This window comes from Odocoileus virginianus, chromosome 15 (genome assembly GCF_023699985.2).
Source record: "Odocoileus virginianus isolate 20LAN1187 ecotype Illinois chromosome 15, Ovbor_1.2, whole genome shotgun sequence".
NCBI lineage: Eukaryota > Metazoa > Chordata > Mammalia > Artiodactyla > Cervidae > Odocoileus > Odocoileus virginianus.
Genome location: NC_069688.1, coordinates 58,648,222 through 58,676,033, shown reverse-complemented (window position 1 = coordinate 58,676,033; position 27,812 = coordinate 58,648,222). Strand labels below are relative to the sequence as shown.

General features: G+C 40.1%; 1 protein-coding gene across 2 annotated transcripts; it reads left to right on the top strand.

Moving 5' to 3' along the window:
- The first annotated feature begins 1,210 nt into the window (after positions 1-1,210).
- Positions 1,211-27,626, top strand: OSGIN2 (oxidative stress induced growth inhibitor family member 2). Of its 2 annotated transcripts, XM_070477426.1 has the most exons (6): positions 1,211-1,346; positions 11,036-11,190; positions 17,687-17,823; positions 18,392-18,583; positions 20,878-20,969; positions 25,739-27,626. In XM_070477426.1, the coding sequence occupies exons 1-6, from the start codon at positions 1,303-1,305 to the stop codon at positions 26,766-26,768; spliced, it is 1,650 nt and encodes a 549-aa protein (XP_070333527.1). In that variant the 5' UTR covers positions 1,211-1,302; the 3' UTR covers positions 26,769-27,626. The 2 variants fall into 2 exon arrangements, with proteins under 2 accessions (XP_070333527.1, XP_020725681.1); XM_020870022.2 differs by lacking the exons at positions 1,211-1,346; positions 11,036-11,190 and adding an exon at positions 16,992-17,172.
- The last annotated feature ends 186 nt before the right edge of the window (positions 27,627-27,812 follow it).

Sequence of the window (27,812 nt, the reverse complement as noted above, 5' to 3'; positions counted from 1 at the left end):
TATATATATATATATGTATATGAATATTATCTTTGATTATATAATCCTGGAGGGAGGCTGAGTCCTAAAATTTCCTTTTAAGCGCCACAGACTCTAAAATACCTGCTAAGTACAGGTTTGTTCATGACGACATTCAGCAAAAATTGAGAACTTAAAGTATTTAAAAGCAGAAACTTCTGCATCAAAGATTTTCACTGCAAAAACATTCAGCACGTTTTGGAAGGAGGGATCGAAAGACATCTCCCGTGGAACAGTATATGCAATCACGCACTCTGCCCAGGTTTCCTCCCCTCTTCATTTCTTGAAAATACCGGATGCGGGACACTCATTACTTGGTACCTCTCTTAACAATTTCCTGCATTATAATCACTCGGAGGGACTGAAATAAAACACACCGAGTCCCTGAATCTGGGCCAGGGCACCCGGATTTTTTAGCAGCATCACCACTTACTTAAGGAAGGGGGACCTCGGCGGGGACGCCCGACGTCCCCGACCAGAACCCTGTTCCCCGAGCTCTCCCAGGCCACCGTGAGGCCGGGTCCACAGCGGAAAGCGCGCGCGCGGCAGCTCCGGGTGGTTGGGCCCGGGCCCGGCGCGAGGGAAAGCGCTTAAAAATAAATAAATTAATTAAAAAGCGGTTTTCGTGGAGCGGGAGTCGCGGTGTCCCCGGGCGCCCTCGGCGAGAAGACGGCGCGGCCTGACTGCAGACGCCGCGACGCGCCGGCCTCAGAGGCCGCGAGGCCTGCCGGGTTCCCGCGGACCGGCCGGCCGCCGGGGCGAGCAGCGTCCACTCTTCCCCGGTAACCGGCGCCGGCCGCCCCCTCACAGCCGCGCCCGCCCAGCCGGCCGGACGCCAGAAGGGCGGCCGCGGGGCCCGGGCCTCGGCGCAGCCCCAGCCGCCCCAGCGCGTCGTCAGGCCCGGCCCCCGGCCGGCCCCGGGCGCGGCTGCGCCAATCGCGGGCCTCGGCCGCCGCCGCACCTGCGAGGAGGAGCCCGCCGGCCTCCGCCGCCGTCTCCGCGCGCCCGCCCCCGCGTCCCGCCCCCCACAGCGGCGCCCCGAGACCTCGGCCGGTCGCGGGCCGGGAGCGGAAGCGGCTCCCCTGAGGCGGGCCCCGGGCCGCCGCCGCTCAGAGCCCGGCCGCCTCAGAGCTCGGCCGCCGCCGCCGCGCCGCAGCTTCAGGCGGCCGCGACCACGGCGAGGTGCGGGGCGCCCCGAGGACCCCCGCGACACGGCGGGCGCCCCGACCTGGCCACTCCGCCGCGGGAGGCGGCCGCGCTCGGGCGCCCGGGGCTCCGCCACCCATGCCCGTGTGGTGCTGCCGCTGTTCCCTGGCCGCTCATTTCAGGTGACTTCTCGGGCGGGGGCGGGCGGGGAGCCGCCGGGCCGGGCCGCGCGGGCGGGGACCCGGGACGACTCAGAGGGGGACGCCGAGGCCGCCCCGCTCGGCCGCGGCCCCCGCCTCGGCTCCTCAGGCCGCTCCGGCGTCCCCTCCTCCTCGCCCTGGGCCGTGCTGGTCACAGGACGGCGCGGCCCCGAGCCGGGCGGCCACTGCGAACCGAGACTTAACGAGAGAGCAAAGTTTTAGTGAAGGCTTCTGAGGTACCGCCCGCCCCCGACATCTTAAACATTTTTTTTTTTTTTTACTGTAAAAGCATTTTGATAACCTAAGTTATTGGGTTGAAGGAAGGCAGGGACTTATGTTTAAAATGTGATGCTCTGGGTACAAATAGGTTTCTGACTTTTAAGACATTAGTCCTTGTAAGCCAGGCATATCGTAGAAATTTGAAACATGTGAAACGACTCTTGACCTACATTATGGGGACCGTTTTTAGGGTTGATACAGATGATACGTTTTAAAATGAAAGTGAATGCACGAGGTCTAGCCCAATTGGCCAGCGTCTCATTGAGTTACAGAAAGACCAAAAACAACTTGAAACTAGTTTTAACCTTGTCGTGAAGACAAGTTAAACTTAACGAAGACTTTCATAAAATGCTGTGCTTTATATATACTGCAAATGTGCTAGGATGATGATAAGCAAAACCTCTTTTGTAAAATATGAGATTCTGATCGAGTTAATTGGCGTGCATATATAGACTTTAATGGATGATGAACTTGGATGTAAAGAATGGTACTAGCCATTTTCACTCAACTTTAACCAAAATCTATGTTCTTCAATTGTGAACATAAGCAGTAAGTCACAGTAGTATTTGTGACTTGGTCGTCAGTAGAAATCACAGATGTTTTCATGCCACACTGGTTGTTAGAGATACCTAGAGATACTGTTTATTTCTTCAAGATTATACTGGTTATTTAATATAGTGGAGGGGTACATAAAGACATGTTCCAAGTTTACTTTTTAGTTTCCTTGAAAATCCTATTATGTGTTTAATAGTAATATTCAAAGAAGAGGTCCAGAGGCTTCACCAAATTGGAAAAGTTGAGTGTTAGGCACAGAGAAAACTCAAAATTCCTGTTGTAATAGCGCGGTAATCCAGGTTTGCCCACCTTCTCAGTGAGTTTTGGAGGAGTCTCTAAATTCTGGATATTAGAAATTATTTTATGTAATAAACTGCTGAATTTTAAATGCTAGGCAAATTTGTTACCTACCTAACAGTGATTTGAGAGTATCAGATACCCTTTGGAGAACTCTAGAAAACAAGTTCTCCTAGTGAAAACTTGTTAGACTGAAGCGCTTGAGAAAATAATATGCCCTTTAGAAGGCACTGTCCAAAAACCTTTTGACACCTTTTAATACAGTTGAATCCTGAGGACATGGCGTGGGATTCATAGCCATTCAACTAACTCTAGGTAGTGGATATCATATGCTTACCTGTTTGTACGGAAATTTGGAGGAGGAGATGAAAACAAGGTATTTGCTGTAGTTTGATCTTGAGAGATAAAAGAAAACAAGCCTGCTAGCCAAAGGATAAAAATTGTGGTTAATAAGCCATATTTTTATTGCATAAACAGCTCTCTTATATAAAATTTTTTAAAAGAAAATATTTAATATTTAAAACATTTTCTTATGAAAAGGTTTATAATTTACTATTTTTTGCAGGGAGCAATTTCATTAGGAATGCATTTTAAAACCAATTGTGATAACGTCTACATTTTGGATCTGGTCTTTTATCTGGAAGGATAAGGACTGTGAGAAAGTTGTCTCCTAACTTTTGGATGTATAGAACAGACTTGTGGACTCTGGGAGAAGGAGAGGGTGGGATGTTTCAAGAGAACAGCATTGAAACATGTATATTATCTAGGGTGAAACAGATCACCAGCCCAGGTTGGGTACATGAGACAAGTGCTCGGGCCTGGTGCACTGGGAAGACCCAGAGGGATCGGGTAGAGAGGGAGGTGGGAGGGGGGACCGGGATGGGGAATACATGTAAATCCATGGCTAATTCATTTCAATGTATGACAAAAACTACTGTAATGATGTAAAGTGATTAGCCTCCAACTAATAAAAATAAATGGGAAAAAAAAAAAAACAAACAAAAAAAAGAAAACTTCCCGTACTTACTGTTCTGGAAGATAAAGAGTAGCTGCATTTGTGACTTTAAAACCTTCTTTTGGGCTTCTCTAGTGGCTCAGATGGTAAAGATTCTCCCTGCGATGCCGGAGACTCTGGGTTTGATCCCTGGTTGGGAAAGATGCCCTTGAAAAAGGAATGGCTACCCATTCTAGTATTTTTGCTTGGAGAATTCTGAACAGAGGAGCTTGGTGAGCTACATTCTGTGGGGTTGCAAAGAGTTGGACACAACTGAGTGACTAACACTTAGCAGTTTTTCTTATGGTAGTATCAATTTGGTAACAATCTAAGCTTATGCTTCCAAAGATTAAACTCAGGTAGTAAAGTGTTTCATTTTAGTTTGAATGATCATTTAGAAGAGTATTGCTAGATGTGAGAATCTTGTTATTCAAACATTATACCTGTGCCATCCTTTTAATTTGTTTTGAGACTTTGGATCATACTGTTTCAAAAACAAAACATGGAAGGCATGTAAAACCATCTTAAATTTCAAATAGTCATCTAATTTGATGCCTACCAATAGGGTAACTATTTTTGCATGTGGATAAAGTGCTGTTCTTTACTGTTTCCTAAAATTTAATTACGTTTTATAATTTATTGCCCTGAGTAAAGGAAAAGTAGATATTTTTATTACTCAAGTATTTGTTTTAAACAGAACGAACAGTCAGCAAGTTGGATATCTAAAGTGGAAATTTTCACTGTTCTTAGACCGTGATATGATATGCATATACTGTAAAATATGTTCAGAAATACTAAATTTGTAGTTTAGATTCTGAATTTTTTACAAAGTATACCTACTAATAGGCCTTTCTTTCACTGTTGCTTTATGTAAATTCAGTGAACCTTATTTTCATTTCATCTCTTGATTTAGTTTTTCATGCCTGTGTTAAACCAGTATATACTAAGCACCATGAAAGTTTATTACAAATAGTTTATACCAATATTATGGATTATGTACACAAAGGTTAAACTTATTACCAGTGGTGGAAAATCAGAACAAATCACCTGTACTCAGTGGAGAATTAAGAGAAGTTAAAACTTTGGCTCCACATACGCTACTTGAGTCTTGGGAGAGGCTAATATCAAATTGCTTGAGGCCCCCCCCCCCCCACACACACATAAAACCTACTAGACCTAATAAATGAATTCAGTGATATTACAGAATCCAAGATCAACATACAATAATTAGTCATATTTCTATATGTTAACAGTGAGCAATCTGACAATGAAATTAACAAGACTATCCAGTTTATACTAGCATCAAAGAGATTGAAATATTTAGAAATTAGCAGAAGAAATGTGAAACTTGTACACTGAAAGTTAGAAAACATCACTGAGAAGAATGAAAGGCTTAAATAAATGATAAGGAATCCTATGTTCATGGGTTGAAAAGCTTAGTGTTCTTAAGATGACAGTATTCCTTGAATTTATATACAAATTCAATGTAATCCTGTCAAACTCCTAGCTACCTTTTTTTTTTTCTTCCTGGAAATTGATGGAAAGACTCTAAAGCTCACATGGAATTGCAGGGAACCCAGAATAGCCAAGACATTCTTGAGAAAAGAACAATGTTGAAGGATTCTACTTCCTAATTTCACAAGTTACTACAAAGAAGCAGTAATCAAGATAGTATGATGCAGGCGTAAAGGTAAACATAGATCAGTAGAATAGAACTGAGAGTCCAGAAATAATTCCCGTCATTTGTGTTAAATTGACTTCTGTGGGATCCCAAGACAAATGGAAATAACAGTGTCTTCAACAGATGGTGCCAGGACAAATGAATACCCACATGCAGAAGGATGAAGTGGACTGCTGCCTCATACCATGTGAAAAAATTAAAATAGATGAAAGACATAAATTTAAAAATCAAAACTATAAAACTCATAGAAGAGAACAGGTTTGTGAGATTAGGCAGAGCTTTCTTAGATATGACACCAAAAGTACAGCAACAACAACAAAAAAATAGACTTGATCAAAAATTAAAACTTGTGATTCCAAAGATAATATAAAGAAAGTGAAAAGACAACCCATGAAATGGGAGAAAATATTTACAAATCATATGTACAGGATAAATAAAACAGTATTGAAAACTCAACAGTAAAAACAACAGCCCAGTTGGACAGTGGGCAAGTGATTAGAATTACTCTCTGAAGAACAAAGAATGGCCAATATGCACATGAAAAGATGCTTAACATCAGTTGTCGTTGAGAAATGTTAATCAAAACTGCACTGACATGCTACTTTATGGCTACCAAGATAGCTAAAATAAAAAACACAAAAAATCACATGCTGGTGAGGATGTGGAAAAGTTGGAACCTGCATATCACTGATGGGAGTATGTTACACACTTGAGAAACACTTTGCCGATTCTTCAAGACGTTAAACATAGGGGCCAGCCATTGCATGCACTTCTAAGAACATACCTGAGAGAAATAACATATGTTCATATAAAGATTAATACACAAATGTTCATAGCATATTTGTAATAGCTAAAAAGTAGAAATCATCCAGATACTCATCAGCTCATGAATGAATTAACAAAATGTGTTATAACAGTGGAATATTATTTAGGCCTAGAAAGGAATGAAGTACCAATACATCCTACAACATGGGTGAACCTTGCAGTCATGCTAAATGGAAGAACCCAGATATAAAAGGTCACATAATGGATGAGGGGTTCCATTTGCTTGAAATTTCTGGCGTAGGCACGTGCAGTCAGGCAGTAGATTAGCGGCTGCCAGTGGCTGTGGGGAGGAGAGTGAGGACTGAGTGCTAAAGAGTGCAGTGCATACTTCTGGGATGGGAAAGTTTCATTGGAGTTGTTGGTAATGGTTGCAAAACCTGTGACTACACTTAGAACCCTGAATTGTACACTTTAAAAGAGTGAATTTTGGACTTTGCTGGTGGTCCATTGGTTAAGAATGTGCATTTAATACAGAGGGCACAAGTTCCATCCCTGTTAGGGAACTACGAGCCACATGCTGTATGACTTGGCAAAAAATAAATAAAAGGGTGAAATTCGTTGATATTTGTGAATTATATTTCATGAATGGTCTTTAAAAAATTTATTTCCAAGTTCCCTCTATTTCAGTTCAGTCGCTGAGTTGTGTCCAACTCTTTGCAACCCCATGGAATGCAGCAAACCAAGCTTCCCTGTCCTTCACTATCTCCTGGAGTTTGTTCAAACTCATGTGTCATTCCAACCATCTCATCCTTTTTCACCTCCTTTTCCCCCTGCCCTCAATCTTGCCCAGCATCAGGGTCTTTTCCAGTAAGTCAGCTCTTGACATCAGGTGGCCACAGTATTGGAGTTTGAGCTTCTGCATCAGTCCATCCAATGAATATTCAGGGTTCATTTCTTTTAGATTGACTGGTTTGATCTTGCTTGATCCCCTTGATCAGGGGACTCTCAAAAGTCTTCTCCAGCACCACAATTCAAAATCATCAGTTCTTTGATGCTCAGCCTTCTTTATGGTCCAGCTTTTACATCTGTACATGACTACTGGAAGAAAACCATAGCTTTGATTATACAGACCTTTGTAGGCAAAATGATGTTTCTGCTTTTTAACATGCTGTCTAGGTTTGTTATAGCTTTTCTTCCAAGCAGCAAATGTCTTTGAATTTCATGGCTGCAGTCACCATCCAGAGTGATTTTGGAACCTAAGAAAATAAATTCTGTCAGTGTTTCCATTTTTTCCTCATCTCTTTGCCATGAAATGGTGAGACCAGGTGTCCTGATCTTCATTTTTTGAATGTTGAGTTTTAAGCCAGCTTTTTCACTCTGCTCTTTCACCTTCATCAAGATGCTCTTAAGTTCCTCTTCAATTCTGCCATTGAGGTGATGTCATCTGCATATTTGAAGTTATTGATATTTCTCCCAGCACTCCTCATTCCAGCTTGTGATTCATCCAGCCTAGCATTTCACATGATGTATTCTGCATGTAAGTTAAATAAGCAGGATGACAATAGACAGCCTTGAAGTACTCCTTTCCCTATTTTGAACTGGTTTGTTGTTCCATGTCCAATTCTAACTGTTGCTTCTTGACCTGCATACAGATTTCTCAGGAGACAAGTAAGGTGGTTTGGTATTCCCATTTCTTTAAAAATTTACCACAGTTTGTTGTGATCCACAGTCAAAGGCTTTTAGCACAGTCAATGAAACAGAAGTAGATGTTTTGAAATTCACTCGCTTTTTCTACGATCCCTTGATTGTTGGCAATTTGATCTCTGGTTCCCCTGCCTTTTCTAAATCCAGCTTGTACATCTGAAAGTTCTCGGTTCACATACTGTTGAAGCCTAGCTTGAAGGGTTTTGAGCATTACCTTTCTAACATGTGAAATGAGTGCAATTGTGCAGTAGTTTGAACATTCTTTAGCATTGCCCTTCTTTGGGATTGGAATGAAAACTGACCTTTTCCAGTCCTGTGACCACTGCTGAATTTTTTAAGTTTGCTGACATATTGAGTGCAGCACTTTAACAGCATCATCTTTTAGGATTTTAAATAACTCAGCTGGATTTCCGTCACCTCCACTAGCTTTGTTGTAATAACGCTTCCTAAGGCCCACTTGACTGCCCACTCCAGGATTTCTGGCTCTAGGTAAGTGACCACACTATCGTGCTTGTCGTGGTCACTGAGAGCTTTTTTGTTTAGTTCTTTTGTGTATTCCTGCCACCTCTTCTTAATACCTTCTGCTTCTGTCGGGTTCATACCATTTCTGTCCTTTATTGTTCCTATCTTTGCATGAAATGTCCCCTTGGTAGCCCTGATTTTCCTGAAGAGATCTCTAGTCTTTCCCATTCTGTTGTTTTTGTCTATTTCTTTGCATTGTTCCCTTAAGAAGGCTTTCTTATCTCTCCTTGTTATTCTTTGAAACTCTCCACTCAGATTGGTATATCTTTTCTTTGATCCCCCAAATTGTATGTAATTATTTTATATTGTTATGTTAATCATGTTCCTGTTTTGTCTTTGCAACTCTTTGTCTCCCTATTGATTGTGAAAACTGATTAATATCTTTTACTATTGTGATTATGTAACTATTACTCAATAACATCATATCATGATTGGTCAACAGAAAATTGATAGAATTCTATATCATCAAACCTACCATTTAATGGGAAAACCTGTAATCACTTTTTAAAATCCAAATGTGTATCAGAATTATCTTGGAATTTTTTGAAAAATACAAATGCCCAGATATTGCTTTTTTTTCCTCCAAAGCCCCAGATATGTTTCTGATAAGTAGGTTTGTTTAAAAATTACTGGACTATATGATGATCTTTTATCTAGTTTGCTTCACTTTTTGTATTTCATAGTCAGTTCTCCCATGATTTCATTTAGTTTGTTTTCCAGTTTCTCCATTCGATCTCTTCTTTTTTTTTGATGTTCTTTCTCAAACCTTTATCAAGCATAGTAGAAAATCTTTTAAATAGTATGTAATACATATATTTTTAAAAACATGAATTTTTGCCTAACTGAAAAATTCATGATATTTTGATTCCACTTGTTTGACTTAAGAATGCTAGAGTTCTAATTTTAAAGAAATAGATATGCAAAAAGCCCTAAAGGTTAACTGTATAGCACAGGGAACTATAGTGAATATCTCGTAACAACCTATAATAAAATCTATAATAAAAAATAATCTCAAAAATAATTTATGTGTATATGTAAACTGAATGACTGCACCAGAAACATTGTAAGTCAAGAATACTTCAATAAAGTATATATATTAAGAAAAAAGAAGCCTCCAAAGGAAGCTGAGGAACCTGTCCTTGACACACATTTAGGAGAAGCATGAGGGACAAGCCCAAGTGTAATTCACTCATGCTGAGTTCAGTCGTCAAGCCAGAAGTTGTCAAGCAGAAGGCAAGACAGCTAGTACATCTGGATCTGACCAGTGGTGGGAGATGAAGTGGTCTGAAAGGGGTGGTTGACCTAAGTTGCCTCTTCCAGGGGCAGCTTTGCAGTGTGAGGAGTGGCCGTATTAAATGAAATCTGCTTGGGTCGAAATGGGCCAGCATATGGATAGGGAAGTCCAGCTATTGGGGTAAGGAAAGCTGTCAGTGTGTCCTGGGGAACTCTGCCCTTTCCGAGGGTAGTTTGGGAAAGGAAGGAAGAAATTATTGCTGTCTGCCTAATTCTTTCCATTTGTCTTCCTCCCCTAGGATCAGTGAGTCTTGTGAAATAACTGATTGATTCCCATGTTTGTCATTTGGGGAATAGCAATAACCACACTCCCCCACTAGTCAGTACTCAGGTTAATATTTTCAGATAATTGGCCTGTTTCTGACTATATACAAATGAAGAATAACTTAGGAATTCTATTTTGAAGTGATCTTTTATATGATGCAGAACACTAACTGTGCTCAGAGGATGCTCCATTTGTTGCATGAACGTGTCAAAATGCCAAAAGTAGTTTCTAGAGAGGCAGTTGGGAAAGAAGGTAGATTGGAAATCAACATTTAAGATCTTTGCACTTTTCAGTATCTCTGAGAATAAGATGTATAAACCTTATTTTTTAGCCAAAACACACAATTGGTAATATGTAAGTTCAGTAACCTTTCCTTATAATACTGTATGTAGCTAGCTTGTTCTGCATGAAAAGTGGAAGTGTTAGTTGTTCAGCCGTATCCAATTCTTTGTGACCCCTTGGACTATAGTCCGCCAGGCTCCTTTATCCATGGAATTCTCCAGACAAGAATACTAGAGTGGATTGCCATTCCCTTTTCTAGGAGATCTTCTCAACCCAGGGATCAAACCTGGGTCTCCCACATTGCAAGTAGATTCTTTACTGTCTGAGCTATCAGGAAAGCCCATGTATATGTACTGCCTCTAATGCACACACCTTTTTATTAATGAGGGAAAAAAGTGAAGGAGACACATGCCAGTCCTAGGAGCTCTCAGAGAATGTAAAAATGCCTAATACATCCTGTGTCTTTGGTCATTAAAAATAGCTTCTTACTTAAAACTTGCCTTCAAGTCATTAAAGAGACAGCAGCTATAGTCAGTCCTCCATATCCACAGGTTCTACATCCATGGGTTCAACCAACTGCAGATGGGAAATATTTGGGAAAGAAGTTCCAAAAAGCAAAATTTGAATTTGCTGCATGAAGACAACTGCATACATAGCGTTTATATTGAATTAGGTGATACAATTAATCTAGAGACAGTTGAGATTCTGTGGATGGGTGTAGGTAGATATATGCAAATAATATGCCATTTTATAAAAGGGACTTAAGGATCCATGGATTTTGGTGTTCAGGGGTTGGGGGTGGGGTTCTGGAACCAACCCCTGTTGGATAGCAAGGGACCACTGTATTTAGGGTTTCTGACAAAGTGGTGTACATTGACATGTAGCTAAGTTAATTTGAAAGCATTAATCGGAAGGATTTCCTTTTCTCCTTTTATGAAACTATTGCATATTTTGTGGCCTAAATGAAAACTGAGTAGAGACAGATTTTTATAAAGGCTATATTGACTATATATCTGTTGTTTTTCTTTTAAAAGAAACTACAGTGACACTGAAACTGAAGGAGAGATTTTTAATTCGTTAGTGCAATATTTTGGTGATAATTTGGGGCAAAAAGTTAAAGCTATGCCATTAGTTGAAGAAACTTCTTTAATTGAAGATTCATCAGTGACTTTGCCTGTGGTAGTAATAGGTAAGTTTTGTTGCCTTTTATCTCTTAAAATTACAGTTATGATCCTAACTACTTTTATAAATGTATGGTTATATATAGCACAAATCCTTAGGATTGTATTGAAAAGTATTCTTAGGTTGCCTGATAACCAATAACCAAGTCTTTGGAGAGAGGAATTGGTTTCTCTGACATTAGATTCTGTACTAGAGTGAAACATTTTTTCATTGAAGGGCTGAGATTGCTCTGTTATTTTAAAATATCAGTAGTCTATCATTTATGTTACTTTAATGACAGTGTCATGGTCGTGACGATAATCAAATGTTATTAGAACCCAGTACAGAGGATTTCTGTGCACATTATTGAATTGTGCCTTACAACCCTATAGCACACTGATATTTTAAAGTACGGACAGTCAGGGAAACTCAGTAGTTGAGTAACTTGTGCACGTTAGTAGTCAGTGCGCAGTAAAAACGTCATAGTACTCTACATTAGGTTCATAGTGTTTTAACCACCTGTTACTATTACATGTCCATCCACCTCAATACATAGGTATTTAAGATATTAGAAATGAAGCTATTAACAAAACTTGATTACTTCGGAATTATATAATTTTAGGATTTTGTTTTATTGTATATATTTAATTACCTGTTATGTATTAGGTTCACCAAAAAGTTCAATCAGAATTTTCCAGAAGATGATGCAAAAACACCTGAACAAAATTTTTGGCAAACCCAGTATGTATGTTGTATGTTTAGTCACTCAGTCATCAGCAGCTCTTTGCAACCCATGGTCTATAGCCCACCAGGCTCCTCTCTGTCCATGGGATTCTCCAGGCACGAAGACTGGAGTGGGTTGCCATTTCCTTCTCCAGGGGCTCTTTCTGACCCACGAATCAAACCCACGTCTCCTACACTGCAGGCAAATTCTTTACCTGCTGAGCCGTTGGAGGGACTTGTTAATGTGGACAAGTAATCTGGTGTGAAGCCAAGCCAAAGGAAAGAATTACGGGACATGATGGACCTTGATGGCATACAACATCCTTAGCTTCTTTGATGGCCTGTTTCAAAGTTAATGCAGTGGAAAGTTCTGCCCTCTGTCTGGCATATGGACGTCTCTCCCCAGGAGATGTAATAAATGAAGGAAAGAGGGGAAGCAAGGTAGTTCTGGACTAGATTCTCCTGTAAGGGAGCTGATAGAGCATCTGCAGCAGTCCCATGCTGGAAACCAAACGTCATGCTCCATTTCCCATGTGTCCAAACCTGGTTTTCCACTATGGATATCTTGCAGTAGGTAAAGGAAGCTTGTCTTCTTCTGGTTAGGCCATAGCAGGGTTACAAAAGGAAAAACTCCTTTCATCTGTACCTACTCACCCACTTCATGTCCCCCAAAACAATTTGTTCCTGTTTTGCCTTAGCTAGCCAAAGAGTGACTTAACCTCATGTATGATAGGGCCATTATTGCTGGCACTAGCACCATAATGGGCTAATTTCCTTAATATATGTAATTGATTTTCTATTGTTAACATAACAAATCACCACGAACCTGGTGGCTTTTATAACATAAATGTGTTATCTGACTGCTCTATAGGATGGAAGTCCAACACTGGTCTCACTGGACTAAAATCAAGGTGTCAGCTGGGCTGCATTCCTTTTGGAGGCTCTAGGGTAGATAGCATGTTTCCTTGCTTTTCCAGTTTCTGGAGGCCACTGGTACTCCTTGGCTCCTGAACCACTTGTACATCTTCAAAGCTAGCACTGCTGTTTTTCTTTTAACCTTTCGTAGTTATGGTTCCTCCTCACCACAGGTGGGAAAGGGTCTTTGTTTCTAAGGACTTGGGTGATTAGTTTGGGCCCACTTGGATAATCCAGGGTACTCTGCCCCAGCTCATGGTCCTTACTTTAATCACATTTACAAAGTCCTTTTTCTCTGTAACATAACACACTCAGGTTCTTGGCGTTAAGAATGGAAAATCTTTGGGACTTGAGGTGCATTCTGCTTGTGTGTATGTTTCTCAATGAAAGGCTTGTTTGTGTTCTTTTTGTGTAGTCTTTTGAGTGTTACTTCTTTTTAATTCTTTGTCTCAGATACTCAGTTCAGTTCAGTCGCTCAGTCGTGTCTGACTCTTCGTGACCCCACGGACCGCAGCACGCCAGGCTTCCCTGTCCATCATCAACTCCCAGAGTTTACTCAAACTCAGGTCCATCAAGTCAGTGATACCATCCCACCATCTCATCCTTTGTTGTCCCCTTCTCCTCCCGCCTTCAATCTTTCCCAGCATCAGGGTCTTTTCAAATGAGTCAGTTTTTTGCATTAGGTGGCCAGAGTTATTGGAGCTTCAGCTTCAGGATCAGTCCTTTCAGTGAGTATTCAGGGTTGATTTCCTTTAGGATTGACTAGTTTGATCTCCTTTCAGTCCAAGGAACTCTCTAGAGTCTTCTCCAACACCATGGTTTGAAAGCATCAGTTCTTTGGCATTCAGCTTTCTTTATAGTCCAACTCTCACGTCCATACATGACTACTGGAAAAACCATAGCTTTGACTATATGGACCTTTTTTGGCAAAGTTATGTCTTTGCTTTTTAATATGCTGTCTATGTCAGTCATAGCTTTTCTTTCAAGGAGCAACCATCTTTTCATTTCATAGCTGCAGTCAACTTCCACAGTGATTTTGGAGCCCAAGAAAATAAGTCCAAAACTGTTTCCATTTTTCCCCAATCTCTTTGCCATGAAGTTATGGGCCAAGATGCCATGATCTTCGTTTTCTGAATGTTGAGTTTTAAGCCAGGTTTTTTACTCTCCTCTTTCACCTTCCTCAGGAGGCCCTTTAGTTCCTCTTTGCTTTGTCCATTAGTGGTGTCATCTGCATACCTGAAGTTATTGGTAATTTCTCCCAGCAGTATCAATTCCCATTTGAGCTTCATCCTGCCTGGTATTTCGAATGATGTACTTTCCATATAAGTTAAATAAGCAGCATGACAATAGATAGCCTTGATGTACTCCTTTCCCAATTTGGAAGCAGTCCTTTGTTCCATGTCTGCTTCTGACTGTTGCTTTTGACCTACATGCAGGTTTCACAGGAGGCAGGTTAGGTGGTCTGGTACTCCCATTGCTTTAAGAATTTTCCAGTTTGTTGTGGTCCACACAGTCAGAGGCTTTAGTGTAATCAAGAAAGCAGAAGTAGGTGTTTTTTCTGGAATTTCCTTGCTTTTTATGATCCAACGGATATTGGCATTTTGATCTCTTTTCTCTGCCTTTTCTAAATCCAGCTTGTATATCAGAAGTTCTCTGTTCACATACTGTTGAAGCCTAGCTTAAAGAATTTTGAGCATTACCTTGCTAGCATATGAAATGAGTAAAATTCTGTGGTAATTTGAACATTATCTGGCATTACTCTTCTTTGGGATTGGAATGAAAACTGACCTTTTCCAGTCCTGTGGCCACTGCTGGGTTTTCCAAATTTGCTGGCATATTGAGTGCAGCACTTCAACAGCATCATCTTTTAGAATTTGAAATAGCTCAGCTAGAATTCCATCACTTCCACTAGCTATGTTTGTAGTAGTGCTTCCTAAGGCCCAGTTGTCTTCCCACTCCAGGATGTCTGGCTCTAGGTGAGTGATCATACCATAATGTGTGGTAACACCCGGGTCATTAAGATCTTTTTTGTATAATTCTTCTGTGTATTCCTGTCACCTCTTCTTAATATCTTTTGTTTCTTAATACATTTTGTTATGTCCATACCATTTCTGTCCATTTATGTGCCCATCTTTGCATGAAATGTTCCCTTGGTATCTCTAATTTTCTTGTCTTCCCCATTCTGTCATTTTTCCTCTATCTCTTTGCATTGATCGCTGAGGAAAGATTTCTTACCTCTACTTGCCATTCTTTGGAACTCTGCTTTCAGATGGATATATCTTTCCTTTTCTCCTTTGCCTTTCTCTTCTCTTTGTTTCTCAGCTGTGTGTAAGGCCTCCTCAGTTTTGCCTTTTTGCATTTCTTTTTCTTGGGGATGGTTTGATCACCACCCTCTATACAAGATTACCAACCTCCATCCGTAGTTCTTCAGGCATTCTATCAGATCTAATCCCTTAAATCTATTTGTCATTTCCACTGTATAATCATAAGGGCTTTGATATAGGTTATACCTGAATGGCCTAGTGGTTTTCCCTACTTTCTTCAATTTAAGTCTGAATTGGCAATAAGGAGTTTATGATCTCAGCCACAGTCAGCTCACAGATTTTGCTGACTGTATAGAGCTTCTCTATCTTTGGCTGCAAAGAATATAATCAGTCTGATTTCGGTATTGACTCTGGTGATGTCCACGTGTATAGTTGTCTGTTATGTTGTTGGAAGACAAATGCTTTATCACGTATGTGCTCTGTAAGTATTTTCTCCCAGTCTGTGGCTTGTCTTTTCATTTCTTAGTGACTTGGCAGAGCAGAAATTTTAAACTTTAATGAAGTACTGCATATCGGTTTTTTCCTTCATAGATCTTGCTTTTGGTGTTAAACATCTAAAAACTCATTACCACTCCCAAGGTCACCTAAATTTTCTCCTGTGTTATCTTCCAAAAGTTTTATGATTTAGTGTTTTATATTAGGTCTAACGTGGTGATCATAGCAAACATTCTCTTCCAACAACACAGGAGATGACTATATCACCAGAAGGTCAGTACAAAATCAGATCGATTATTTTTTTTGTAGTCAAAGATGGAGAAGCTCTATACTCTCAGCAAAAATAAGACTGGGAGTTGACTCTGGTTCAGATCATATACTCCTTATTGCAAAATTCAGACTTAATTTGAAGAACTTAGGGAAAACCACTAGGCCATTCAGGTATGACCTAAATCAAACTAGTCAATCCTAAAGGAAATCAACCCTGATTATTCATTGGAAGACTGATGCTGAAGCTGAAACTCCAATACTTTGGCCTCCTGATGCAAAGAGCTGACTCATTAGAAAAGACTCCAGTGCTGGGAAAGATCGACGGCAAGAGGAGAAGGGGATGACAGAGAATGAGATGGTTGGATGGCATTACCCACTCAATGGACATGAGTTTGAGCAAGCTCTGGGAGTTGGTGATGGACAGAGAGGCCTGGTGTGCTGCAGTCCATGGGGTCGGTCACAAAGAGTTGGACACGACTGAGCAACTGACGTGACTGACTGTATCATTCAACCTTACTGTAAGCTTGTTACTTCCAGGAGTTTTTTGGTAAATTCTTTTGGACTTTCTGTATAATTACCACATTTACAAACACAGTTTTGTTTCTTCCTTCCCAATCTGTGTACCTTTCTGGTCTTAATTTCCTTTTCTGGTCTTAGTGCATTAGCTAGGACTTACTTTATGGGATGTATTGAGTAGGAATGATAAGAAAAGACATGCTTGCCTTGATCTTATAGGGAAAAAAAAAAAAAAAAACCCTAAATTCTCATCATTAAGTATGATGTTAGCCATTGGATTTTGGTTGATACTCTTTAACAAGTTAAGTTCCCCTTTGTTGCTCATTGAGAGTTTTTACATGAATAGGTGTTGGATTTTGTCAAATGCTTTTTCTGTACTGTTGGTATTATCATGATTTTACTTTTTTAGTTTTGCCTTTCATTTCATTCAAGGAAATCAGCCCTTTTCCTCAGTATTTTTATTTGGGGCAAAATATTAGGCAAGGATCAGAATTTTCTCTGATGGGTAAAAGTTGTCCCAGGTGGATTCAATTTTTGGTAGACGGAGATAATAGAGAAGTGGCAATCCAGACTAAAGGAGCTATAGAAATCAAAGTAGTTTAATAGGGTTCCACAAAAAAAGCCAGTTTCCAGTTTTGTTTTAGGTAAAGGAGATACATATACAGGAAGGAAGGTGTTAGGAAGTGGGGCTTAGAAGACAGTTGAGAGTAGAATGTGGAGATAGTCAGAAACAAACAGTGATGGGCTTTAGAAGAGATTGGTTAATATAATGAAGACTGTGTTAGAAAAAGTCATTTGAATGTAAAATGTGAAATGATTTGGAGTGGGTGAATCTTGAACAAGAAGAGATTTTTGTCTTCTGAGTGAGACTATATGAGTGATAATAGCTACAACAGCTGAGTGGATATAGGTGACAAAAGAGGTTTAGAACTATAATCTAGTTAACTTAGGATTTTGCTAGTAAGTATATTAGGAGGAATGAGGTTTAAAGGAGAGGGCACCAAAAATGGAGGACATCAAGAATTTGCTTTTGAACACAGTTATTAGTTGTTCAGTCAGCTGGAGTGAAGAAGTGGCATATGGAAATATGGGATATATTTTGATAGAGGTCAGCCTAGAAGTCTAATTTTGAGGTTAGTAGCATAGAGAGTTGAAGTTTTGAGTAGGTGAGATTCCCTGAAGAAAACAGGAGAGAAAGTAAAAGTCTTCTCTTGTGAATACTTGGTTTTAAGAATTTAGGAATGGAAGAACTGATGGAGGAGAAAAGCCATCTATGGAATGGAAAAGCCAAAGAACGTATTAAGATTAATGATACACCCCTCTCCACTTTTTTAAAAATAGGAAATGGACCCTCAGGAATCTGCCTTTCTTATATGCTGTCAGGCTACAGACCGTATTTATCATCAGAAGCAATCCATCCAAATACAATCTTACATAGTAAATTAGAGGAAGCAAGACATCTTTCCATTGTTGATCAGGTATTATTTTTTACATGTCAGTCCTTTTCAATTTTTTATACTGAGACAAAGTTAATTTTCTGCTCCATGAGCATTGCATTTCTTAGCTGAAAACCTTTCCTTTTAAATAACACTTTTTAACATTTTAATTTTAGATTTGTAAATATATTTTGCTGAGTTAACTTCCATTTATTTTCTTGAATTAATTAGAGCAGAATTTCCCAAATTATACCCTGATGGAGTTTAGTAGGTGCTTTATGCTCAGATAAGTTTTGGAAATACTGCTTTTTATTATTAAAGTGTCAGGGTAGATATATTAAGGCATACTGCTATATTAAAGCCATCTTCAAATTTTGTAGTAAAACGATCTGACTAGCTTTTTGAAACCAGCCATTTCCCATGTTTATTTGACCTGAGAATCTGTTAAGATCTCTAAGGAACATCAGTGTTTTGTTGTACTGTCTGTAAAATGCTGGATTAGAGTAATGGTTTTCTCTATTATGTTGGCTGGAGTTTTTTTGTTTTTTCCAAATTCTATCTGCCTTTTTTCTTTATGTCTTTTTTTCTTTTTCTTTTTTAACTTATTTAGGACTTAGAGTATTTGTCTGAGGGCCTTGAGGGCCGATCATCCAATCCAGTTGCAGTACTTTTCGACACACTTCTTCATCCAGATGCTGACTTTGGGTATGATTACCCATCTGTTTTGCATTGGAAATTAGAACAGCATCATTATATCCCTCACTTAGTTCTTGGTAAAGGTCCACCTGGTGGAGCTTGGCACGTGAGTATATTTTTCTTAGCATTTTAGTGAGTGTGAGTTATTTTGTATGACATCTTGATAAGACCATTTTGATTCTGAAACATTATGTTATAATGTTATATATGATGATTATCATATCTTTGTCTGAGAATTTTAATGTGTTCAGTGAAATCCAAGTTAATTGATAGTAGAAATCAAGCCAAATTTGATTAGTGATAGTGTCTTAGAATAAGTGTTTCTCTAAGAATTATATAGAGAATATTTCAAGAATGTTTTGCATAGTAAAAAAAAAATGTTTACTTATTGTAGAGTTTACAAAATCTCACACAGTATTTCATACTACTACCTATTATTTCCCTATATTTTCAAGAGCTTAAATGAAAAAATGTATTGTAAAAGAAAAAAAATTGTATTTATCTGCTTGGGCTGCTAAAACAAAAATACCATAGAGTGAGTGGCTTAAAAACACACTCAGGCTTTGACGGTTGGAGAGTCCAGGACTGTGGTGCCAGTGACTCAGTCTGTGCTGAGGGCTCTCCTTCCCGCCTGCAGGCAGCTGCTCTCTTGCATATCCTCATGTGGCAAAGAGAGGGTAAACTCTTCTTGTAAAGTCACTAATCCTGTTGTGAGGGCATCAGCCCATGACCTCATCTAGCCCTAATTACCTTCCAAAAGCCCCATCTCCAAATACTACCACATGTGGGGTTAGGGTTTCAGCACGTGGATTTAGGGGATGATACAGTTCAGTCCATAGCAGAAGGTAAACCACAAACTGAGCAACACAAAGAGCCAGCCTGTTTCCTTAGCAGGCAGCAGCTAGTATAGTGTCTAGCATATGGTAAATACTCATTTGTTGTACAAATAAATGTTAAATAATATTTGCTATGTTATGAAATACAGACTTCATGGGAATTTTAACATTTAATATCAAATCTTGAGTATAAATTTCAGTTGGATATTCCTGTATTAGTGCAGTGTTATATGACTGAAGGTTTACATTTATTAAACAACTGTTGTGGAATATTTGTAGATGAAATATATCACTAACTTTTAAAAATCTTAATTACCTTTATGGTAATGGATCGCAACTACCAAAATATCTATATGCCTTTTAGCTTTACATGTTTATGTTTGCTTTGTTAATAAATAGCATTCTTAATAAAACTGCATTTATTGAAACAGCCATGATACATTTTTAAAGTTTTAGGCTACCTTCTATAAATTCTCAAGTTTTTATTGTACTTGTTTGTTTTCTCCTTAGAAAAATGTGCTGTAGGCAATAATTCATCTTTTCTTTTCTCCCATTTACATATCAGAAAGTTAAAACTATGGATAAGCCTTGATTACTGGAAGCATATTTGAATCAGTGGTAACGTGAAATATACCTGAAACTTGGTTCTTATCCTCGTATCAGGCCCAGCCTGCTTCAAAGCAGTGGCAGCCTTATGCATTGTCTTCCTGTGGTGATTTTGTACTATCACAAATAGTAAGACTTTATAAGCGATAGTACATAGTAAGTGCTCTATAAATGTTAGCCAATAATAATAATATTGACTCCCATTCCCAATACTGGGCTGTATAGAAATAGGGAAAGAAGGATTCAGATTAGGAAAAAAAAGCACAGCTGAAAAGAGATGGTTGAAAGAGACCATAGAGGTCGTTGGGAAGGGCGCTTTTGGCCCTGGGGCTTTTCTTGCTGTGTGCTGAGCAAAAGAGAAGGAAGTAGGGCACGCTCGCAGGGCTCCCTTCCATCAAGGCCGCTCTGGCTTCAGCAGTGAGTCTGTTCTTAATCAGACGGGACCACTTGCTTATTTCCCTGGTTTCTTAAAGTGTTAGGAATTAACTTTTTCCCTTTTGTTTAAAGTGTGAAAGTAACTGATTTGCTCCTCTAACACTGTATTCTGCATCTAATTATGTTTTATAGGCCAAAGCTATCACCATTGTGTAGGCATCAGGTAATGTAAATCTGATTTATAAATGTATAACTATATGAAAGGAGTATAAAGTGAAAAGTGAAGTCGCTCAGTCGTATCCGACTCTGAGACCCCGTGGACTGTAGCCCACCAGGCTCCTCCGTCCATGGGATTCTCCAGGCAAGAATACTGGAGTGGAGTATAGTCACTACCAAATATTGAAAGTATTTGAAAGTTAATTGGAATAAATTTCAAGAGGTAATTTACAGACCATTTAGGACTTCTTTGAGCTCTCCTTATCCAGACTTAGAGTAAATGAGATGGGTTTGGTTTAAAAAAAAAAAAAAAGACCATGCTACTGATAAAATGTGTTTTTTGCTTATGCATTTTTTATTCAAATAGAATATGGAAGGCTCAATGTTGACAATCAGCTTTGGAAATTGGATGGAGCTACCTGGACTTAAATTTAAAGACTGGGTATCTAGCAAACGAAGGTAAAGATCAAACTATTAAAATTTTGATATACAGTGGGAAAGAGTCTATCAGCAAATTTCAAAATAGTTGTGACGCTGTCTTAGATGAATAATACTGATGTTTGTATCTTTCAAATAAAACCTCCTGATAGCAGTGGTTATGAGCTAGTTCTGTTTGGACATTTTATAACAGTAAGTACACAGAGGTATGGGCTTGTCTAGAGATTGTTACCACCGTTTTATCCCAGTCTACTCTTAAACCACTCTGTTTAGTTATTTTCTTGTCCACCTACATATCCTTTACTTGTCTACTTATTAAGAATGGATGTATAACTTTTTTATAAGTGAATATGTATGTCTTCATATACACATATCTTATGTATACATTCCTGAAGTATGCAGTTGCTCAGTTTTATAAATGGATCACTTCATTTAATGCATGTCTCAGATACCTAAAGTATTGAATTTTCAGAGTAGAAGAGTATATATAATGAATAATTTAAAAAGGCAAAAGACACATACAATCTGAAGAAAAACCAGAAAAACTATAATGAATAATTTAGGATGGGATAAAATAGATTCCATGATGTGATCATCTACTCAGCTATAGAGGTAAATATTTAATGAGAATAGTAACGTATGAGAAAAGAAAATATGAAAATCTCAACTTGAAAGAATACAAATTTATTTTATATTTATTTGGGAGAAAGAATTCAAAGTTGAAAGAAAGAAATTATGAAAAGCCTAATCATTATCAAGCCATTTTCATTCCTAGAGACAGGAATTACCAATACAGAGAATCTCCTCTGACTGCTCAGAGAAACAATAAATTAAAACAGGAAGTTACACAAAACCTTTGAAACGGGGCTGTAATGTTCAAATGCTTGACTTCCTGCTAGATAAAAGCCATGTTAATCTTCAGTAGCTATCCTTAATGTGAGAAGATTTAAGGAGAGCAAATTTAGACCGGCGTGGGTAATTGAAATTAAACCTTTCAGATATTACTTTGGGGTTTTTTTTTAACAGAAGTTTTATTGTGTAAGTTTGAAATGTAAAATTGCAAAATCAGGCAAATTGTATAAATTCTTGATTTTCATAAAAAAGTGAAATTGCTCAACGTATTTTTCCCTTTATGATGCAGGTAAACAAGGAGAAGCTTTATGATTTATACCAGAAGTGTTCGTCCTTTTAAGTTGAGCATGCTGTGTTTAAGTAACATGTGAAAATGACTCTTGTGATAAACATCAGCTTTAGTTCCTGCTCTTGCATAGTGTTGAGAAGAGTCTTAGACCTCTCAAGATTAATTGCAGGGTTTGAATTCTGACTCTGTAACTTCTGATGTTGTGACCCTGGTCAAATAACTTAAAACAGCTATCATTTCATTAGCTATCAATTTCCTAGTTTGCAAAATTGAGGTAATTATAATTATTACATAGGAATTTCTGTAAAAATTGAGAGTTAATACATTCTTAATTACTGTAGTCATTAAACTTTTTACTTATTCCAGTTACAAGTTCCACTGAATTGTGTGAAATGAATTGGTAGTTTTTGTTTTGTCTTTTGGCCCCACCACGTGGCTTGTGGGATCTTAGTTTTCCAACCAGGGGTTGAACCCAAGCTCTTGGCAATGAAAGTGCAGAGTCCTGACCACTGGACACCAGGGAACTCCCTGATTTGGTGTTTTTTCTGCTGCTTCCCTCTAATTGGGGCAGTGTTTATGGATACTAATGCCCGTTGCTTTACAGTTCAAGTGGAAAATACAAGAGGTATTAATGTGCTTTTTTCCATAAAGAGAAGATTATATTTCTAGATCTCCTATGAGTGGGAAGAACGTCATGGAATTCCAGCAGAGCTATTCAGAACCCTGAAGGACAGAGCCGTCAAGGTGTTGCTTTCAATGCGTCAGCAAACCTCGAAGACCCAGCGGTGACCACAGGCTGGAAGAGATCAATCCTCATCCCAGTTCCCAAAACGGGCAGTGCTAAAGCATGTGCCAGCCACTGGACAGTTGCACTCATCTGTCATGCTAGTAAGGTTACACTTAAAATCTTGCATGCTGGGCTTCAGCATTATGTGAACCAAGAACGGATCCAGATGTCCAAGCTGGGTTTAGAAAAAGAAGAAGAACCAGAGATCGAATTGCCAACATTTGCTGGATCATAAAAAAAAGCAAGGAAATTCCAGAAAAAACATTTATCTCTGTTTCATCCACTATGCTGAAGTCTTTGACTGTGTGGATCATAACAAACTGTGGAAAGTTCTTAAAGAGATGGGGTACCAGACCATCTTACCTGTCTCCTGAGAAACCTGTATGCAGATCAAGAAGCAACAGTTAACCCTGTTTGGAACAACTGATTGGTTCAAGATTGAGAAAGGAATAAGACAGGGCTGTCTGCTGTCACCCTGTTTGTTTAACCGATACGCTGAGCACATCATGAGAAATGCCGGGCTGGATGAGTTACAAGCTGGAATCAAGATAAGCGGGAGAAGCGTCAACAGCCTTGGATATGCAGATGATACCACTGTAATTGCAGAAAGTGAAGAAGAACTAAAGAGTCTCTTGATGAGGGTGAAGGAGGAGTGAAAAAGCTGGCTTAAAACTAAGTGTTATGAAAACAGATTATAGCATCTGGCCCCATTACTTCAGAAGGGGAGAAGGTGGAAGTCATGACAGATTTCCTCTTCTTGGGCTCTAAAATCACTGCAGATGGTGACTGCAGCCATGAAATCAGAAGATGATTGCTTCTTTTCAGGAAAGCTATGGCAAACCTAGATGATGTATTGAAAACCAGAGACATTACTCTGCCAACAAGGGTCCATAAGGTCAAAGGCTCTGGTCTTCCTAGTGGTCACATACGGTTGTGAGAGCTGGACCGTAAGGAAGGGGGAGCACTGAAGAATTGATGCGTTTGAACTGTGGTGCTGGAGAAGACTCCTGAGAGTCCCTTGGACAGCAAGGAGATCAAGCCAGCCAGTCTTAAAGGAAATCAACCCTGACTACTCATTGGAAGGACTGATGCTGAAGCTAAAGCTCCAGTATTTTGGTCACCTGATGCAAACAGCCAAATCTTTGGAAAAGCCCTTGTTGCTGGGAAAGATTGAGGGCAGAAGGAGAAGAGGGCATCAGAGGATGAGATGGCTGGACGGCATCACCAATGCAGTGGACTTGAACTTGGGCAAACCTCGGGAGATGGTGAAGGACAGGGAGGCCTGGCGTGCTGCAGTCCACAGGGTTGCAGAGAGTCGGACACCACTGGGTGAATGAATAATAAACGAGTAGGAAAATACAGAGAGAAATGTTGTCTACTTAAATGTAGGATGATTTTGTTCAGCAAAAGGGATCTGTATTATTTTTGGTCATTATGAAAGTAAAAAGCAACTTATTAAAAAGTGTATCTAAATATTATCTTTAAGAAGTATGTATAGTCAGACCTGTAGTATCTCGATGGTTATAATCTAATTCAGTCTACCGTTGTGTAGAACACAGACTGATAGTATAGCTGTAGACTGAATTATTTAGATTACAATTGTGAGATAGAGTAAAATAGTCTGATTTTCAGATAACCACATTTTAATCCATTTATTTAACAGAAGTTTATTGACAAAGACGGCTAACCTGAACAGATACTTAGACGAGGCACTGGGGAAACAAAGATGCCTTAACTACAGTTTCTACGCTCATGGGACTTACTCTGTTGATAAAAATAAATTATTAGCACTTTAAAAATTTATTTTTGGTGGCACTGGGTTGTCTTTGCTGCCCACAGGCTTTCTCTAGTGCCGTGAGCAGGGGGGCTGCTCTGAGCTGCAGAGCGTCAGCTTCTCTTGCTGTGGAGCACAGGCTTCAGTAGTTGCAGCCCGTGGGCTCGGGAGTTGTGGGTCGTGGGCTCGGGAGCGTGGTCTCAGCGGTGTGGCCCGTGGGCTCGGGAGTTGTGGCCCGTGGGCTTGGGAGGCGTGGTCTCAGCGGTGTGGCCCGTGGGCTCGGGAGTTGTGGGTCGTGGGCTCAGGAGCGTGGTCTCAGCGGTGTGGCCCGTGGGCTCAGGAGTTGTGGGTCGTGGGCTCGGGAGCGTGGTCTCAGCAGTGTGGCCCGTGGGCTTGGGAGTTGTGGGTCGTGGGCTCGGGAGCGTGGTCTCAGCGGTGTGGCCCGTGGGCTCGGGAGTTGTGGGTCGTGGGCTCGGGAGGCGTGGTCTCAGCGGTGTGGCCCGTGGGCTCGGGAGTTGTGGGTCGTGGGCTCGGGAGGCGTGGTCTCAGCGGTGTGGCCCGTGGGCTCGGGAGTTGTGGGTCGTGGGCTCGGGAGGCGTGGTCTCAGCGGTGTGGCCCGTGGGCTCGGGAGTTGTGGGTCGTGGGCTCGGGAGGCGTGGTCTCAGCGGTGTGGCCCGTGGGCTCGGGAGTTGTGGGTCGTGGGCTCGGGAGCGTGGTCTCAGCGGTGTGGCCCATGGGCTCGGGAGTTGTGGGTCGTGGGCTCGGGAGCGTGGTCTCAGCAGTTGTGGTACACGGTCTCAACTGCTCCGTGGCATGTGGAATCTTCCTGGACCAGGGATCAAACCCGCGTCCCCTGCATCGGCAGGCGGATTCCTATCCACTGGACCACCAGGGACAGCCCTTAATTTATTAACATTTTTAAAGAAAAGGAAAGGCTTACTTTCTTTGTGAAGTGTTAGGTAAGAGTTAGCTTAGCTTACACAATCCAGAGAAATAAAAAGATATAATAGTTGACTAGATGGAGAAGTAGTAATCATGGAAACTAAAAGTATTATCCTCTTAGAATTTTTTTCCTTTTCTTTTCATAGGAACCTAAAAGGGGATCGAGTTATGCCAGAGGAAATAGCTCGCTACTATAAACACTATGTCAAAGTCATGGGTCTTCAGAAGAACTTCAGAGAGAACACTTATATTACCTCTGTATCAAGACTCTACAGAGATCAAGTTAATAATGATGGTCAAGGCAGAAATGTCTCAACACAGCATTTACAGATAGAGAAGTCAAAATTTACCAAGAGAAACTGGGAAATCAGGGGTTATCAACGAGTAGGAGATGGTTCTCATATTCCCTTCTGTCTCTTTGCTGAAAATGTAGCTCTGGCAACTGGAACATTAGACTCTCCTGGCCGCCTGGAAATCGAAGGGGAAGATTTTCCTTTTGTGTTTCATTCAATGCCTGAATTTGGAGCTGCTGTAAGCAAAGGAAAGTTGCGTGGCAAAGTGGACCCAGTGTTAATTGTAGGTTCTGGGCTTACTGCAGCCGATGCGGTACTGTGTGCTTACAACAATAATATCCCTGTGATTCATGTATTTCGCAGACGAGTAACTGATCCAGATTTAATTTTCAAGCAGCTTCCAAAAAAGCTTTACCCAGAATACCATAAAGTCTATCATATGATGTGTACTCAGTCATATTCTTTAGACTCAAATCTTTTATCTGATTATACTAGTTTTCCTGAGCACCATGTGCTTGCCTTTAAGTCAGACATGAAATGCATTCTTCAGAATATCTCTGGACTGAAAAAAATATTTAAGCTCTCTGCAGCAGTAGTGTTGATAGGCTCTCATCCCAATCTGTCTTTCCTGAAGGAGCAAGGGCGTTACCTGGGCCATAACTCAAGCCTGCCAATCACATGTAAGGGTAATCCTGTGGAAATAGATGCGTATACCTATGAGTGTGTTAAAGAAGCCAACCTTTTTGCGTTGGGTCCATTGGTTGGAGACAATTTTGTTCGGTTTTTAAAGGGAGGGGCACTGGGTGTTACACGCTGTTTAGCTATAAGACAGAAGAAAAAAAAGCATTTATTCGTTGAAAGAGGAGGAGATGGCATGGTGTAGAGCAGGTTTACAAGTAATTTATATGGACACTTTACCATTAAAGATTTTTAATAGAGATTTTACAGTGTACTGGCTTGAATTTTCTGAACTTGAATTAACTAGGAGAGCCTCAAGCGATAGTAACTATTTTTTAAAGTTAACTAGAATTTTTTGTCCTGATTACATTGTAATGTATCAAAGGTGTCAATTGTCAGACAAATAGAAACACTGCCAATCTGATATACTTTAAGTTCTCATTTAACTGAAACATTCTTTTCTTCTAAGACTTAACTTTGTGATCACTGTTGGTTATTTATGTTTGATTCCAAACTATAACAGCATTGAGTCTATAAACCCGCAGTCATTAGGCCAGAGCTCTGCCTCCCGCTATGTACTGAGTCACTGTGCTGCCCACAGGGCAGTTCAGAGGCAGCGTCAGCTCCGTTTGTGGCCTGTTAGAAAGGTAGCCTCACAGGCTGTGTAGCAGGCTTACTGAATCAGAAACTGCATCTTACTGAGATCCTCAAATACATACGCTTATTAAAGTCTGATTGACATTGGTCTAACAGGAAAGGGGGGTAAATGTGTATATGCTGAGGGTGGGTGGAAATAGGGGGCACAATCAACTCAGGTTTTATTTATTTTGAAATTATCAATTGTATAAGTCTAACTTATTGACAAATATGATGGGATTTAAATTTTTTTTTTTGTTGAAACCTTGACAGGCAATTCATATTCTCAGCTTCTAATAAACCATCTAATAATGTTGGCATATATTCAGGAACCTGCCAGGGTTGTTTCTGGAGCTATATTCTCTAGTTAATGAGCATAACCCTTAAACGAATTTGCAGTTCAATAAATTTTGAATGGAACTACTTATTTCTGTGTGAACACTGAGTTAATTTCTGTCACTGAAACTTAAAGATGTTTGGGTGTAAGTACTTTTAATATCACAGTACTTTTTGAGTATTGTCAGAATTATTAAAGGTTAAAATATAGGTTAAAACCTGCCTTTCCTATTCTCAAGATGGTTACTTTGAAATGCTTTATTGGAGATGACATAGC

Coding starts and splice junctions, on each gene's coding strand:
- OSGIN2 (XM_070477426.1), top strand. CDS start 1,303: ATGCCCGTGTGGTGCTGCCGCTGTTCCCTGGCCGCTCATTTCAG. Junction 1,347..11,035: donor TCCCTGGCCGCTCATTTCAG/GTGACTTCTCGG, acceptor TTCTTTTAAAAG/AAACTACAGTGACACTGAAA. Junction 18,584..20,877: donor CACCTGGTGGAGCTTGGCAC/GTGAGTATATTT, acceptor TTATTCAAATAG/AATATGGAAGGCTCAATGTT.